The sequence below is a fragment of the Rutidosis leptorrhynchoides genome, chromosome 4, assembly GCF_046630445.1.
Source record: "Rutidosis leptorrhynchoides isolate AG116_Rl617_1_P2 chromosome 4, CSIRO_AGI_Rlap_v1, whole genome shotgun sequence".
Lineage (NCBI taxonomy): Eukaryota > Viridiplantae > Streptophyta > Magnoliopsida > Asterales > Asteraceae > Rutidosis > Rutidosis leptorrhynchoides.
The window spans coordinates 73,410,662-73,427,816 of record NC_092336.1 but is presented as its reverse complement, the minus strand read 5'-3'; the positions used below and the strand labels follow the sequence as shown (position 1 = coordinate 73,427,816).

Genomic DNA, 17,155 nt, shown 5'->3' with positions numbered 1-17,155 from the left:
CGTGGAATTACAATTCCGCGGGATGTTATCATCTTGGCGGTGAGAATAGGGAGATAAATCCTAAGTGGGGGAGTTTTTACTGCCGCCCGAGGAAAACTCCAGTGGTGTTATGTATAGTGAAATGTTGGAGCGTACCATGCTAAGCCTCAATGGGTATTCGGAGCTCCTAACGAGGAAGAGTGACGGGTTGGTGATGTCGACTCGAGATCGTGCATTTACGATTGTGAGTTACGATTCCGGAATGATATATGTAGAGAATGTGATGATAGAATCGAGCGTGGTGTAAGATTTCTTACGTAAGGTGGTCGTGTGGTACCAAAGGGTGGTATGAGACCAAGAATGCAGTTGGAGACCACGGAAGTGAGAAAAGGAAGATGTCATTGCGGGTGCTCCCGTAGTGAAAAATCTAGGTTTTTGTGAAACCCGGACAGTATAATTGAATGAGAACGAGTTCGATATCGTGGCGAATATCGTATTTTCCCTGTCGGGAAACGCAATCGTGAAGATTGTCAGTGGATTATTCCACTTTATGGACGAATGTGAGGCGGAGAGTGCCGATTTTGACTGTCTCACATCGAGACACGCAGATGTTGTTTGTTTGCGAGAGTGTGCTCCTTAGTGATGCGACTGTTAGTTGCATTGAAATGTTGAGACCATCCTTAACGGACTGTCTAGGTAGGAAAGTTCACCCGGCGTGGTGAATATTTTTGTGAGTCGTGTGGCGAATTGCGGAAATTTTGTGATGATGATTCGCCGTTGACGGGATTTTGGTATACGAATAGCTTCTATGCTAGTACTAGGAAGCCGTATTGTATCGTTCAGATGAGAAACCCTATGACGATGTGTTGATGTTTCGTCTAATTCGTGGTGTATTATGTAGCGACCCGACCAAATCGTCATTGACGGCGCCGTCTACTTAGGTCCCGTTACGTGGTCATAAGTCTTTAAAACAACGTTTGACCAAAAGATATGTCGCATTTAGTTCAAATGTAAAGGTTGTTCAAGTTTACAAGAATAGTTCCACCACAAGTTACGATACAAAGTTTTAAGTACAAATGAAACTTATGCGACACAATTTAAAAGTATCCAAAAGACGCTCCATGTATGCATATATACTCGACATCCAATGCAAGTATCAAAAATAATGAGCGGAAGCATGTATCATGTATCGTTCAAGGACCTGAGAAAAACATAGAAATCTGTCAACGAAAACGTTGGTGAAATCATAGGTTTAAGTAAGTAAGTACAAGTGAACCACAAGATTTGCATAAATGAAATAATAGTAATACATTCCAAAAGTTTGTTTCACGAGCACCCAATTATCAATGCTTAACATTTCCTTCCATTGAACCCCATCACTTAGTGCTAGAACATACACTGTTTCTCGAAAATATATTTCATTCGAAAACGGTAGCGAACCGTTTGAATGAGGGTTTGTCAAACCCATATGGATCCATACAACATAAGTTCTCGCTTACACCCGGCAAGTGTAACTAATGATAATCGAATTGAGGATTTTGTTCTAAACTCGTATGTAGAATGTTTGTTTTCCTGTACTTGTGTTCACTTAGTAAAGAAATGTTTATGTTTTCTCATCCCAAATGTAAGTTCAAAAAGAGTAAAAGTGGGACTATGATCTCACCTTGAGTGCACGTACGAAAAGTACTTCACAAAATAACGTGTGTGAAGGATAGTGCTAGTCTTGACCTAAACAAATAGGTCGTATCAATAACGGTAAACACGATAGGTCAAAGATGTTCAATTAGTCCTATGGCTCGTTACGACTCGATTATTTAGCATGTGAAATCAAATTGTCAAGTTTCATGCAAGATACAAGTATATAAACAAGTTAGGAAGGTTGCATAATCATTTGGTTAAGTTTGACAAAAAGTCAAACCTTGGTCGGTCAAAGTCAACGAAAAAAGTCAACACGTTCGGGTCGTGTCCCGAACTATTTTTCTGAGGTTTTTAATCATGTATGAGCATGTTAGGACAAGTTACATGTGAATCGGAGGTGCGTAGCATAGCAAACATTATTCAAAAATTGACCAAGTTGGACAGACCAAAATGGCGCGCCGCGCGGGTATATGGCGCGCCGCGCCATTACCTGTGCAGAGAATTCTGGCAGTTTTTAAGTTTTATGCACGAACCTAACTTCAAACAATCACCATTTATGATCCGCAAACAATCAAGAAGTATCTTATACCGTTGGGAAGGTAATTTGACGAGGAAAACAACTAAACACATTTCATCAATCAATCTACCTATTACAATAACCAAAACCGCATCTAATGCTTAACATTAACCGCATACAAGTTCATAAATGCAATTCAATGATTCGGGCATCCAATTTACATGAATGATATGCCGTTTCGAAGGTAATCAAGCATACAATCCAACTAAACACTTACCAATAATAATCCATGGCATTCAATGCATCAAAAGTCCATTTCAAGTTCATCAAACCCTAACCCAAATTCACCAAAATCAATAATCAAGTTCATGAAGTTTTCTAAGGCAACCTACACATCAAATTGAAGCTAGTGATGCTAGTAACACAATTAAAACATCAACTTTTAACATCTAACAACATATGATCATCCAAAATTCAAGAACAACACACCAAAATTCAAGTTCATGCTAGTTACACTAAAACAACGAGATCGAGCATATAAATCATATATTCATGTTAGACTTGAGCCATAGACACTAATTAACACTTTTATAAGTTAAAAACATCAAGAACACAAAATCTAGTGATTTTAGAAAGTTACCCAAATGAGATGAAGTTGGTACCAAAATGAAGAGGATGAAGAGAGGATCACAAATATGTAGTTTATTTTGTTGTAAGCCTCCTAGATCGAATTTAGATGATGATTGAATGAATTTGAAAATTGGGTGTGTGTTCTTGCTAGAGAGAAAGAGAGAGAGGTGGAGATGATAATGAATGGGTGAAAGGGGTTTGACCCTTTGACCTAGTCAAGGGTTTGATCCCTTGTCAAGTTTAGTCCCTCAACTTTCGTTCGGGTGCGGGAATTACCTAAACGAGATAATTTAAAACGCGTATCAACGGGAGATGTTATAAACATATAACGGAGTTTAAATTAGTATAACGGAAAAGAAAACGGAAAAAGGCGGGATGTTACATATTATTGTCGTCCTGGATTAATCCAGTGACGTATAGTCGTGTGTGGATCGATCGGCGGGAAAGTGGTGCTTCTTAAGTGTTATTGCGGGGTTATTAAAATTTTTTCGTTGAAGGAATGATCCGGTGTAGAGCCGGAGGGAGTTTGGTTCTTGGCCTAAAGAATATTCAGGAATGATCGGTCGAGTAGTACGGTTATGAACCGAATGAGTACGAAATTTTAAGGAAGCATGAATCCTTCTCGATTTGGATTAATGTAAGACTTGGTTCGCGGCGTAGTGAATTTAGAAGATCGCATAGGGCGATATAGTTATGGATGACGCTTGTTGCGTGTTGCAGCCGTGAGAACTTGGAGGAAAATGTGGTATTTTTTCGTATTTCCTAAATGGAAATTCTGGACGTTGAGTGTATGAGATATCGTTTATTGCGGTAGTGCACGCTAGTGATCATTAGCGTGTGGTGGGATCTTAGAATTCACGGATGATGTTATGGATGACGGGCTTTGTTGTGTTTTGTAGGAATCGTGAGGTGTGACGACGATGGTTGCCGGTGAATTTTCCTTCTTTTAGGACGATTGTGAAGTACGGTTGTTGTATTATGATGCGTTAGTGCACGAAGCGAGGATTCGGATGAGTTTACTACTTGTGTGACTCCGCGTTGGAAGCGGAAATGTTCGTGAGAAAAGTGCTTAACTTCTAGTGTTTGTGCGGATCACGAGGACGTGATCCAATTTAAGTGGGGGAGAGTTGTAACACCCGTTTTTCAGTTACACATTATTTTGAGCGTCATTGGAAATACGAGGCATGTAAGCGTATATTTGGATCCCAAATAAAATTAGAGTTGATGTTCTAAAACCTTACCATTGGATAGTAAATCTCATTACGTTTCCAACGATATTTGGTTCATCAAAAACGGAGCTACGGTTTGAAAGTTACGACCAAAACAAGTTCAGTTTCAGCCTCAGTTCATTGGGACTCCGTCCAGACTTTGGGACGCCGTCCAAGAATGAAGGGTGGGACGCCGTCCGGCGATTTTGGACGCCGTCCAAAGTGCCTGACAGGCCAGCAGCTGTATTTTAAAGGTTTTAAAAGAGGGTATTTGAGTCTTTTCACTTGGGGGTCGGTTTTGAGCCATTAAAACTGATCCACTCTCATTCTTATCCCCATTTCACCTTCTCAAACACTCTCATCAAACCCTAGAGAGAGAGAGAGAGGTTCTAGCGAGAGAGAGTTGGGGATTTGGAGAAGAAGAAGTGTGATTCGGGTCGGGTCTCAAGAGTTAAAGTTGTTCACCTCGTTCACGGCTACGTGGTGGTAGTGTTGGTAAGCTCTAAATTCGAATTTCTTTGTTAAGATTACTGTTTGAGTTAAAGTTTGTGCTAGTTAGAGTTATAACCCATTTATTGTGAAGTTTGGGGGTTTTTGGGGAAGATTCATGTATGTAAACCCGAATTGGTGACTTAGGGTTTCAATTGATGGAATTGTTAGTTTGGACCTTGCATGTGTTAGTTAAACCTTAGAACACTTGTATTGACTTGATTTTTGGGTGTAAACCCTAATCTAGGTCAAAATGGGTCGAATGGGTATTTTGGGTCAAGTGAGCTTGATTCGGTGTCAAACTAAGTTATGGGTCAAGATTTGATGAACCAAGTATATAAATGTTAGATTCAAGTGTTAAATGGTATTTTGGAAAGTTAGTCACTAGCCGTTAGTGATTAAAGATGTTTTTGGGACTTATGTCAAAATGGGTTGACTTAGATGGGTCAAATTTGGTAATGACTTTAATTTTGGATTAATTGAATGATAAGCAATTTTGGTTAAATTGTACTTGTTGGATGGGTCGAAATTACCACCCGTAGTGGTAATTGGTGAAGTCCACTTTATGTGTCTAAATGGGCGGTTTGTGGTGATAGGTGCAAACCCTTGGTTAAGGGTGTTGAAGTCGAATTCTCTCGTAGAGAATGTATGTTGATTGTTTGTATATCTATATGCGTATTATAGGTAAAAGGTTTGCTCGGTTGCTTTTGGAGGCGATTTACGTTTATGACTTGTGCGGGCAATTCGAGGTGAGTGGAATAATTATATGTGTAGGTATATAATGTATCTATTTGTTGTAGCGTGAAATGTGTAGTGTCGAGGTGCTAAGACACCATGTTTCACGTGAAGAGTGTAGCATCGAGGTGTTAAGATGCCACTCGGGTGTAGCATCGAGGTGTTAAGATGCCACCTAGGAGTGTAGTGTCGAGGTGTTAAGACACCACTCCGTAAAATAATGAGTGTTGCATCGAGGTGTTAAGATGCCACTCGGGGTGATGTGCCGAGGTGTTAAGGTGCCACCCTAGGGGTTAGTGGTGCGAGGTGTTAAGTGCCCTAACGGATGTTGTGAACACCGATGGCGTTTTCGCGAGCGCCGTTCCCTTGTACTATTGGTTAATCATGGTTATTTGTGTTGTAGCGTAAGCATATTATATTTGTTCATATTATATATGTTTTTGTTATGCTAGCTTGATTATTGGAGGTTATAGCTTGTAATTGTGATGATAAGCTAATTGTGTTGCTAGCATGTATGCGGTATGTGAGTAAGTGTTTGCAAGTAGGTATATTATATATGTATGTGTATAATTATTGCATTCACTAAGCCTCGGCTTACCCCTCTCGTTGTTTACCTTTTTACAGGTATTGTGTTATTGATGCTAGCTAGTTGTTAGACTAGACGTGCAGGAGCGGTTGGGCTTGATGGGGTAGCTTTCGGATAATTGGACGCGGATGGGGGTTTTGGTAGTCCCCGGGATTATGCTCTTGGTATCGGGTTGGGTTGTAGAGTTCTAATCCGTCTAAAGAGATAAATGGGTCGAAACTGCTACTTTATTTGTAAAACGGGTCATTGTGAGCCCGGGGTTGTAAAACTTGTTTTTATGGTGGCAATATCTTAGTTTTACTTAATATGTCAAATTGTGAAAATGGTTTCGTTGAAAAGTGTCGGGGAGCGAGTTTTTCGCTCGCGTGTAAACAAAAACTGATCAGTACTTTTTAGTTCATTGGGACGCCGTCCCAAATCCTTGGACGCCGTCCCAGTTGTAAAGGCTGGACGCCGTCCCGATTTCTGGACGCCGTCCAGATGGGCAGTCACATAAATTTTTTTTTTTGTGTCGTGTTTTTGGTAAATCAATGTTGGGTTGTTACAAGAAATAAAAAATAAAGAAAATGATGTTTCATGGTGTGAACCTCAATTAAAGTATCTTGATCCTCGCACAAAAGAATGCGAGATAGAAGTTCAAAAGATAATGCATATACAAGAACTTGCAAATCAATTGCCTGATGCATTCACAGATACAAAAACGGTGACAAAATCATATATACCAGCAGTAAATACTCCAGCTCGAATTGAAATTCCAAAAGCTGACAATAACGTCACTCATGAATCTTTGCCACGTCAGAAACGTGAAAGACCAATTGGTTCAAAGGATAAAAATCCTCGAAAAAGAAAATCAGCTGATAATGAAGTAAAAGAAAGTGTTCAAGAAGAACCACAAATCAGTATTCCTACTGCAGAGGAGATTGATGATGTCAATACAGAAATTGCAATCAATTATGCATATTCAAAAATATTATGGAACCGAAATGAAATGAAAAATATTGATGAGAAATTTTCATTTAATGTTGCATATGACATCATGAATAATGATGATGATCCAGAACCAACATCTATGGTTGAATGTCAAAATAGACATGATTGGGCTCAATGGAAAGAAGCAATACGAGCTGAATTAGAATCACTCAATAAAAGAAAAGTTTTCGGATCCATCATTCTCACTCCTAAAGATGTGAAACCTGTAGGATACAGATGGATTTTTGTCCGAAAAAGAAATGAGAAAAATGAAGTTACAAGGTATAAAGCTAGACTTGTAGCTCAAGGTTTTTCTCAAAGACCGGGAATTGATTATGAAGAAACTTATTCCCCTGTTATGGATGCAATTACTTTTAGGTACTTAATCAGCCTGGCAGTTTCTAAAAATTTAGAAATGCATCTCATGGATGTTGTGACTGCTTATCTATATGGATCACTTGATAGTGATATATATATGAAGATACCTGAAGGATTTAAGGTACCAGAAGCATCAAATGCAAAACCCAAAGAAATGTATTCGATTAAATTACAAAGATCTTTATATGGGTTAAAACAATCGGGACGTATGTGGTATAACCGATTAAGTGATTACTTGATAAGCAAAGGGTATACAAATAACCTTACTTGTCCTTGTGTTTTCATTAAGAAAACAACATCCGGATATGTGATCATAGCTGTTTATGTTGATGATCTTAACATCATAGGTACAAATAAAGAGATCCATGAAGCCATTTAACTTCTAAAGAAAGAATTTGAAATGAAAGATCTCGGAAAAACCAAGTATTGCCTTGGTTTACAAATTGAGCATATGCCTAATGGTTTACTTGTACATCAAACAACATATACTGAAAAGATTCTGAAACGTTTCAATATGGACAAGGCAAAACCATTAAGTACTCCTATGGTTGTTAGATCACTCAATGTTGAAACTGATCCATTTCGTCCATGTGAAGATCATGAAGATATTCTTGGACCAGAAGTACCATATCTTAGTGCAATTGGAGCTCTTATGTATCTTACAAATTGTACAAGACCTGACATTTCTTTTGCAGTTAATTTGTTGGCAAGGTTCAGCTCTGCTCCTACCAAAAGACACTGGAATGGGATCAAACACATATTTCGATACCTTCGAAGAACTACTGATTTAGGATTATTTTATTCTAACGAATCAAAACAAGATTTGGTTGGTTATGCTGATGCAGGTTATTTATCTGATCCACATAAAGCTAAATCTCAAACTGGATATGTATTCCTAAATGGAGGTACTGCAATATCATGGCGTTCTCAAAAACAAACACTTGTTGCTACATCATCAAATCATGCCGAAGTGATTGCATTACATGAAGCTACTCGGGAATGTTTTTGGTTGAGATCAATGACACAAATCATTACTGATTCTTGTGGACTAGAACGCGATAAAAGTCCAACAATTATCTATGAAGATAATGCAGCTTGCATAGCACAGATGAAAGAAGGGTATATCAAAAGTGACCGAACCAAACACATACCTCCTAGATTCTTCTCATACACTCAAAATCTCATTAAGGACAACGAGATTGAAATGAGATATGTTCAATCCAGCAAAAACTCTGCTGATCTTTTCACGAAAGCACTTCCAACTGCTATTTTCAGAACACACGTTCATAACATTGGCATGAGACATGTTCAAAAGATGTAACAACCGAAGCGATGTCTACTTGAGGGGGAGTCAACTCCATGCTGCACTCTTTTTCCCTTAGCTAAAGTTTTTCCCACTGGGTTTTCTTTAGCAAGGTTTTTAACGAGGCAGTAACTTACAGTTGATCTTCAACAAACAAAATTGCTATCCAAGGGGGAGTGTTATAATATATATATATATATATATATATATATATATATATATATATATATATATATATATATATATATATATATATATATATATATATATATATATATATATATATATATATATAAATGGATAGTCAATTATTGATACACAAAAGTAATATTATTGTATTACCTAAACTTGTGATATTTTTGCTATAAATAGCCATGAATGCAAGCATTAAACTTGCACCATTTCTCACACTTACAAAGTGTTTCTTTCTTTCTCTCCATTATCATCTTTGTTCTTACACTTCTTTATTAGTATTCTTAATCAAGAATCAAATCACTAAAGGTAGTTATAAGCCTACTGAATTATAACATCAAGAATCAAACCACTAAAGGTAGTTATAAGCCTACTGAATTATAACATTTGTATCATATATTTGTGATATTTATGAATTTTAAGTGGACTTGAAAGTGGAACTAAAAGTGCAATAGAAAAGTTTTATGAATTTCAAATTGCAATCTGATGGTTGCATAATTAGTTGATGCATTATATATCATTCATCCATATATGTGCTAAAAGACAGTCTCCATATTTGGTTTTATTATATATCATTCATTCGTATATGCGTAGCATACACTATAGCCTAGATTTTTTTTGTCCAGCAAGTTTTATTGTTTATTTGCTATTTTTGTAGGTGAAGAGTTTGGTAGAACCACATACTTGTATTCAAAGCAGTATGAGCGGTAACAAGTGTGCCACTCAAGGATGGGTGGCTGATGTAATCACGGACAAACTAAGATCTGATGGAGATGTTTCGGTTGCAGAGCTTAGAAGGTGGCTTGTGAAAACTTACAATGTTGAGGTACCATACATGAGAGTTTTTAGAGGGAAAGAACAAGCTTACACGGATATGTATGGTAAGTGGGAGGACTCTTTCATACACCTTGATGATTTCAAAGAGGAACTACTAAATAGGAATCCCGGAAGTGTTGTTGACATTGATTTTGACACAACGACTGGTCAGAAACGTTTTCTACGTTTTTTTATTTCATTAGCTGCTTGTTCTAATGGATTTCTTTCCGGTTGCCGTCCCTATATTTCTCTTGATGCTTGTCACCTGAAAGGTAAATTTAACGGTGTACTAGCTGCTGCCACGGGTGTTGATGGTAATAATTCGATATTTCCAGTAGGCTATGGCGTGCTTGAGTCCGAGAATACAAAGTCATGGACGTGGTTTCTTGAGTTACTCAAAAAAGCAATTGGAGTACCAGATGGTCTTGTTATCTCCTCCGACATGCAGAAAGGACTAGAAGTAGCAATCACACAAGTCTATCCTAACGTTGAGCATAGAGAATGTATCAGACACTTGTATAGTAATTTTAAGAAACACTTTCGTGGTGACTTCTTTAGCTCTAACTTGTGGGGTGCTGCACGAACCTATTGTCCTAGTGAGCATGACAAACTACTAAAGGAAATCTTTGATGCACGAGAAACGGCAATTACTTATCTTAATCAGAACCATAAGAAGATATGGAGCCGGAGCAAGTTTGGCACAATATCTAAGTGTGATTATATTACTAATAACATTTCAGAAGTTTTTAATTCTTGGATAGGTGACTTGCGTTCTCAACCGGTCCTTGATCTACTAGATGCCATTAGAGAAAAGTTTATGGTACGGTTTTATAATGAAAGGAAGCTAGTGGAAAAGTGGAATGGCACGTTAGTTCCGATGGCTAAAAGTTATATCAACAATATCTCCAAGGTAAGTATCTTGCGTTATAATTATTATATTATTAAAACAAGTAACTCCCACTTTACAATCTGAAAATGATAAAATGAGTTACAAATGTCAAATAATGTTTTCTTATAGAAATCTATTTATGCACTGGTGAGCATCTAGCATAAATACTTAGCTGGTATAGAAATCTTGATCCCTGACTATGTGTATTGTTATAAATACTTAGCTGATATAGCATAAATATTTGTAGAAATCTTGATCCCTTGACTATGTGTATTATTATCATCAATAAAATTTGATGGCTTTTCAAGAAGATAAAATAACATGCAGGTCATGTGTTATAATCATCGTGTTTAAAAGGAAATTTTTATGCCATTATTTAATATGTTTTTTCTTTGGTAGAATTTGGGTGAATATGAGGTTCTTAGAAGTAGTGATAATCGAGCTCAAGTGAAATTCAAGGGGAGACAATGGGAGGTTGTATTAAATGAGCGAACGTGCACTTGTCGAGTTTGGCAGGTTAAAGGTCTTCCATGTAAACATGCAGCAGCTTTCATTGCTAGCATAAGAGATAGTTTGGATAAACATGTTGATCAATATTTTACAATTGAGAAATTCAAAGAGGCTTATGCTCTAGAAATTTCTCCTATGCTAGGAAAAGATCAATGGGTGCCGAAAGCAACACATGATAAGATTTTTCCACCAATAATTAAACGTCCACCTGGTCGACCAAAAAAAAGAGAATTGTACCATCTAACGAGCCTAAAAGAAGACAACGATGTGCACGATGTGGCCAATATGGCCATCGTGATAAGACATGCAAAAATTCACCCTTGGAAGGGTATGATCCATATCAACCATCGACGAGTAAAAGGTTTATAAATTTCTTTTTTCCTTTTTATTTACATTTTCAAAGATAAACCTTGAAATTATATGTAATGCTAATGTTAATTAATGGTTATGTTGTTATAGGAGATGTGATATGTAATGCTAATGTTAATTAATGAACCTATGTTGTTATAGGAGATGTGGGAAGAATTCAACAACTCAAAGCGGACGATAATGAAGTAATAGCACTCCGAGCATGTCACTTTTTCAATAGTTAGTAATTCTTTTTCTATATATATGTCTTGTTGTTAGATATAGTATATTAGGCCTATTCACTAAATCCTTAATTCTACATATAGAAATTTTTAAGAATTATTAACTAATTACGTTTTAGTGTTAGCCTCTTAGGTGATATGAAATTAAACTAATTAGATTTAGTTTAGATTTTACACAGTAGTGAAACAAGTAGTTATCAAAGTATTATTGAGTTGTAATATAAAGTGGTTTCTCTAATTGTTATATTTTGTCACATACAGGAAGGAGAAGGATGGTTTGTTTTTATGTCTCAAATAAAAGATATGAATCAAAATGGTGAAAGAAATGGGGCAGGAACGGAAATGGAGAGGTGAATTACTGAAGAGAAAAAGGCTATGTTATTTTGAATTGGAATAATGAATCAGTTAGTTTGTTATCCATCAAAATATATATATGGGCAAAACTGGAATTTTAGTTATGTTAGTTTGGTTTTGTTATTTATTTTTAATGAAATGGGTATATTTGAAATTTTCTTATTTACTTGGATATCTATGTAATTTTAACACTTAATAGGGGGATATATGTTATTGACTCACTATAATCAAAATAGTTCTAACCTTGTTTCTCTAACCTTGCATCTTCTTGTCAGTTGTCTTGAAATATAATTACTTTGAATATCAAGATCAAGATATCAAGATATATGATGAAAAAACAACCAATATAGCAAAAGAAAAGCAAGTTATTATGTATTTCAACAACTAATTAGTTTTGTATTTCATAAGACCGAGTATTGTTCGGCTTACTATTTTGATTTGTCCTACAAATTAACTTCGACAAACTTACCATTGATCAAGTCTTCTCACAATCATTCATTAAACCTTCTTGTCATGAGATACTCCTTACATGCATATCACAAAAGCCTTGAAGTAGTCGATAAACTCTGTGTTCAAGAACCAGTCATTCATATCACATATTAGAGGTGTAAAAAGGAGAAATCATGATTCTAAATACATACATCTTCCATGAAGATCATCATTCAGCAGGCCTATATAATCTTCGGGAATTTAAAAAATCAGCTATCCTTATTCAATACGTAGCCTAACATGGTATAATTGTCCAATTTTAAATGTAGCTGTAGAAGTTTAATTTAGCAACTAGAAGTTATAAGGTTTTCCCTAGAGGACGAGTATTCTAACCCCACCCCTTACTCCACTGTACGCTGCCCAACAGGATTACTGCCTGACTATTTCCAACCCTTCCCTAGTTCCCTGGCCACCACAAGATTCGATATTTAGACATTTTGCAAAGATATCAGGACCCCAACCACTAGACGAGTAATCAAACCCCATACTCAATTTAGCAACTAATGGGTGAATAATCATTTCAAAACTATAATAACTAATCGGGCTATGGATCTATGGATTACGTGATGTATTGAATAAAGGAAGTTAAAAAGCCTTATACTTGTTGATACAATTAGCAATTATATACTTAAAATGTAGCTATACAACTTCAATTTGGCAAACTAATCGCTGAAGCAAGTTTAATAGCCTTACAATTGAAAATCTAATAATAGATAACATACTCAGCACCCAATATGTCATCCAAAACTAAGACTAGTTTTTATCTTTTGCAACCATTATAACCTCTGCATATCTGAATCTAATAAAAAAGATATCCAACTTAACCATAATAGATAGAATATAAACACGCATCAGTTTGTCAGTTGTCGTTCCATCTTCATGACTTAAACTTCGTTTTTCTACTCTTATTTGCATCTTCATGACATCTATTCAGTTGTTATGAGATACATACTACTAAGTTTTACTCAAAACATGTTTCTTCGTGCTAAGAACTTTTTAATGACACGCCATATTAGAGGTATAAACGGAAAGAGAGAGATCCACGGAAAAATAAACATTTTAAATCCCATCATTTCAGTCCAACATAAAATAATCCAATTGAGTAACTTTTAACTACTGCTATAATCCGAATCAACTGTTATGGTTAAAATGAACGTCCAATACCCACCCTAACTTTTAACACCCCGCAACTTTAAGTTGATTGTGCAACTTGATATATACCAAGCACGTAAGGATAAGTTCCACACATTCTGATATTCGATTGTTATGGAGAAGGGTTGCAATATACAACCCGGATGAAGAGTTACTTTGAGAAGTGGTTATATGTGCCAATCATATTATTATAAACAAGTTATGTGTCCTATTCAACTAATATATTAACATCACAACAATATAACAGTAATTAAACCCTATACAAAACAATCATTTCGCTTATATATTCTCTTCAAATCATGGCACGGAAATAAGCGAGACGAAGATAGAAAGTTATACAATGCTTCCTCTATTACTAAAGTTATGTTGAGATTTATCATCACATGATGCATTAACACCTTAATATAACCACATAAAATCATCGTTTAAGTACTTACTTATCCTTACCCAAAAGCTACAAGTTATAAATGACCAAATCGAGCTCAATAAGAAGCCATGTAATATAGATTATTACTTCAATGTACTTAAGAACAAATACTTCATATACAAACAAATATCAGCAGCAATCTATAAGTAAACAAGCAAAAAGTAAAAGTAAAACACCAAAACTGAAATTTTAGAAAAAAAGATTACCACTTTGAATTTGAGAAGATTTCATACGAGTCCGACTAAAGGAGACCTCATTATCGATCCCTTGTGTTTCTTAAAGATCTCAATAATAGCTTCACGATAAACAAACGCCTCTTTATCTTGTTCAAAACCTTCATCCATATCATCATCGACGTAGATATAACTCTCATCATTAACATCACCCCTATCTATTAATATCAAAGCTACTCCCTTCATAACGTAACCTGAAACCGGCAATTTCAATAAGGAGACAAAACATGAACTAATCCGACTAAAATTCTTCGACAAATTCTGCTTCAGTTGAGCATCCTCCGAACGTATTAAATTCTTAAATTGAGATATCTTATAACTACTGTTAAAACAAACATTCTGCCAATTACCAGAATCCATAACCGAAACATATTCCAACAACGGAAAATCATAGGTCCCAAGCAACATCGTCAACCTACTAAACACATCCTTAAAACAATTGAGCGCAATACCGAACTTTTTTTCAAGACATAATTCAGCATCCTCTTCTTCCTCATTTTGCAGGCTACTTTCACTACTGTAAACTGAAATTGGTGACACAAACAGCAAAGAATTAACTCGATCACTTATATTAACCTTCCATTTGAAGTTAAAACTACGAGTATTGAGAAAATAAAGATGGATGTACAGAGACCTGAGTATTGTAAAGCTCAAAATTGAGTTCCTCGCGGCCAAAAATGAGTCTCGTGTAGATGAAAGAGGTTTTCCGTTGTCCAAATCGAATTCAGATGAAACAGTTAGTGAAACGGAGTCGATTTGAACAACGATGGAAGAGAAACGTTTGGAAACTAGCTTGCAGGTGCATAATGTTTTCAAATCCATGATTTTGTTGAATATTTCGAGAACCAGATCGTCTGGTAAACGACTGATTAAGGAAGATGAATCGTCATCTGCATTGGATTTCCCCATTTTTTTAGGGTTTTGGATATCGAATTATAAACCCTAACCCACTGTCGATGTAGATATTACTAGATGGATCGGATATCGATAATCCATTTATTTTTTTAACTTTTCATCCATCCATATTCATATCCGTCGGTAAAGCGGGTTAATGGATAATTATCCATATCCGTTTAAATTTATTTTATTTTTAACAATTATAAGCGGTGGTTCACTATATACGATCAAAAGTAATATTTTTAATAGTTTATGCGACCGAAAGTCACATTTTACTAATCTATATAACAAATATTCAATAGATAACCTATTAAACGTGTAAAGATATCGACATGTAAGTTGCTTATTTTTAGTTAAATGGAATCACATTTGAACCACCAAAGTACGATAAATACATTTGATTATTTAAACAAAACAAAATATAAGAAGAAAGTTATATTTTTAGAGAAAATATAGACTTAATTACACGAATGGTCACTATAGTTTGTCAAATCTTGCAACTTTAGTCACTATAGTTTATTTCTTGCAAGTTTAGTCACTGTAGTTTCAAAATATTATAAGTTTAGTCACCGTGATTTCAAAATATTACAAGTTTAGTCACTCTGTCTAACATACGTTATATTTCTCCGTTAAGTGTCAATCATGTGACAAACATGTGAGGTTATTTTGGTCCTTTTACATTTCTCTCTTTTTATTTTTTATTTTATCCCTCTACCTTCATCTTCCCCAAATCAAAACAAAATAAAAACCTTAACAGTAAACCTAAATTAAAATCACTAAATCTTAGCCAACTTAAACAATTAAACTCAATTAAACTCGGTGCTTACAAACACAAACTCACCCACAAATTCAACACTTCATGTACGAAGTATAATTAAACAAATAAGTCAAAACCCTAACTGAAAAATTACGACGATGAAAATTCCGGTAGGCCCACCTTCAAATTCAAATATAAAAACTTAAACTTTTAACTTCAACAATAAAAATCCCGTAAAATAGATGAATTTAAAAAACAAATCCGGGTCTCTTTTTGGATACCAAACAAGAATAGATGAACTTAACAATGGTCGTCGGACATCAAACAAATGGTCTACGTCGAACAAATGGAAAAACTTCAACAAATTTACACAAACAAATGCGATTTGATTTTCTTTTAAAATGAATCTGAAAAATGGTCTTCGAAGACCTCAATCGTCGTCGGCCACCTCAATCGGTGCACCCCCACTTCTAATTCTCTTTATGTTCACAAAAAACGGTCGGTGGTGGCTGTAGTTCTCGGGACGGTAGCGGTGGTAAAAAGATGCGCTGGAGAGCTATTGATTAACCGGTGTTGGGTGTAACTAATCTGGGTAGACTTCAGTGGTTGTGGTTTCCATGGCAACTCCGACGAACTTACTCAAATCCAGCGATTACCTTTGGGGATTCCATGTGGTTGTAGTTGAAGATGAGGTTAAAAAATGGTACGAAGCTGTCAGATATCCATTTCCAGGTGATTTAATTTACAACTTGATTGTAAATAATGATGATGACACATCGTATAGCTTCAGTGTATTTTCTAATGAGTGGAATTTTATTTTGATAGTGTTGAGGGATGAGGATGATGATGTTAATACCCTAATATGTTTAAGTAAAATGACGGCTATAGAGATGGGGAATTGGGGATAGAGGAGTTAATAAGAGAAGTAAAACAATGAAAATACCCTAGCATGTTTATGTAGAATGACAAATATACCCTCATGTGCTAAGCATGTGATCTAACTTAACAGAAAACTTGAACATCTATTAGACGGAGTGACTAAACGTGTAATAGTTTGGAACCACAGTGATTAAAATTGCAAGAAAAAAACCATAGTGACTAAAGTTGCAAGATTTGACAAACCACAGTGACCATTCGTGTAATTAAGTCGAAAATATAAAGAAAGATGAATATGAATATAATTAATGAAATATCACCACATAAATGATACTAATTTGAGTGATAAATTTATATATTTAGTTATTTCGGGTGAAAGCGGGTTCATCCATGGATGAAATTTTTTCATCCACGTCCATATCCATATCCATTTAGATCGTCCATATCCACGAATAATCGGGTGGATCGGATGGATATCCACTGGATCGGGTATCTATTGCCATCCCTATTCCGTATTGTTTTATTTTTCTATTTATACAGT

General features: G+C 35.7%; 2 protein-coding genes across 8 annotated transcripts in view; one reads left to right on the top strand and one right to left on the bottom strand.

Annotated features, from left to right (window-relative positions):
- LOC139843986 (uncharacterized) overlaps positions 1-12,010 on the top strand; it is a 28,920-nt gene extending 16,910 nt beyond the window's left edge. For 2 of the 3 annotated variants that reach the window (XM_071834176.1, XM_071834178.1), the window contains 4 exons: positions 9,283-10,350; positions 10,729-11,200; positions 11,350-11,427; positions 11,691-12,010. In XM_071834176.1, the coding sequence (XP_071690277.1) occupies positions 9,283-10,350; positions 10,729-11,200; positions 11,350-11,427; positions 11,691-11,749 (1,677 nt within the window). In that variant the 3' untranslated portion in view covers positions 11,750-12,010. The remainder of the gene's footprint in view (positions 1-9,282; positions 10,351-10,728; positions 11,201-11,349; positions 11,428-11,690) is intronic. The other variant, XM_071834179.1, reaches the window with a different exon arrangement.
- LOC139843988 (uncharacterized) overlaps positions 1-15,029 on the bottom strand; it is a 32,363-nt gene extending 17,334 nt beyond the window's left edge. The window contains exons 1-3 of one of the 5 annotated variants that reach the window (XR_011757774.1): positions 14,058-15,029; positions 12,253-12,349; positions 12,027-12,077 (exon numbers count right to left, since the gene is read on the bottom strand). Coding sequence is in view for 2 of the 5 variants with exons in the window: in XM_071834184.1 (XP_071690285.1) it covers positions 14,079-14,993 (915 nt within the window). In the remaining 3 variants the exon portion in view is untranslated. Of the gene's footprint in view, positions 1-12,005; positions 12,350-14,057 lie in introns of those variants that run through there. The other 4 variants (XR_011757775.1, XM_071834185.1, XR_011757773.1 and 1 more) reach the window with 4 other exon arrangements.
- Positions 15,030-17,155: the final 2,126 nt, after the last annotated feature.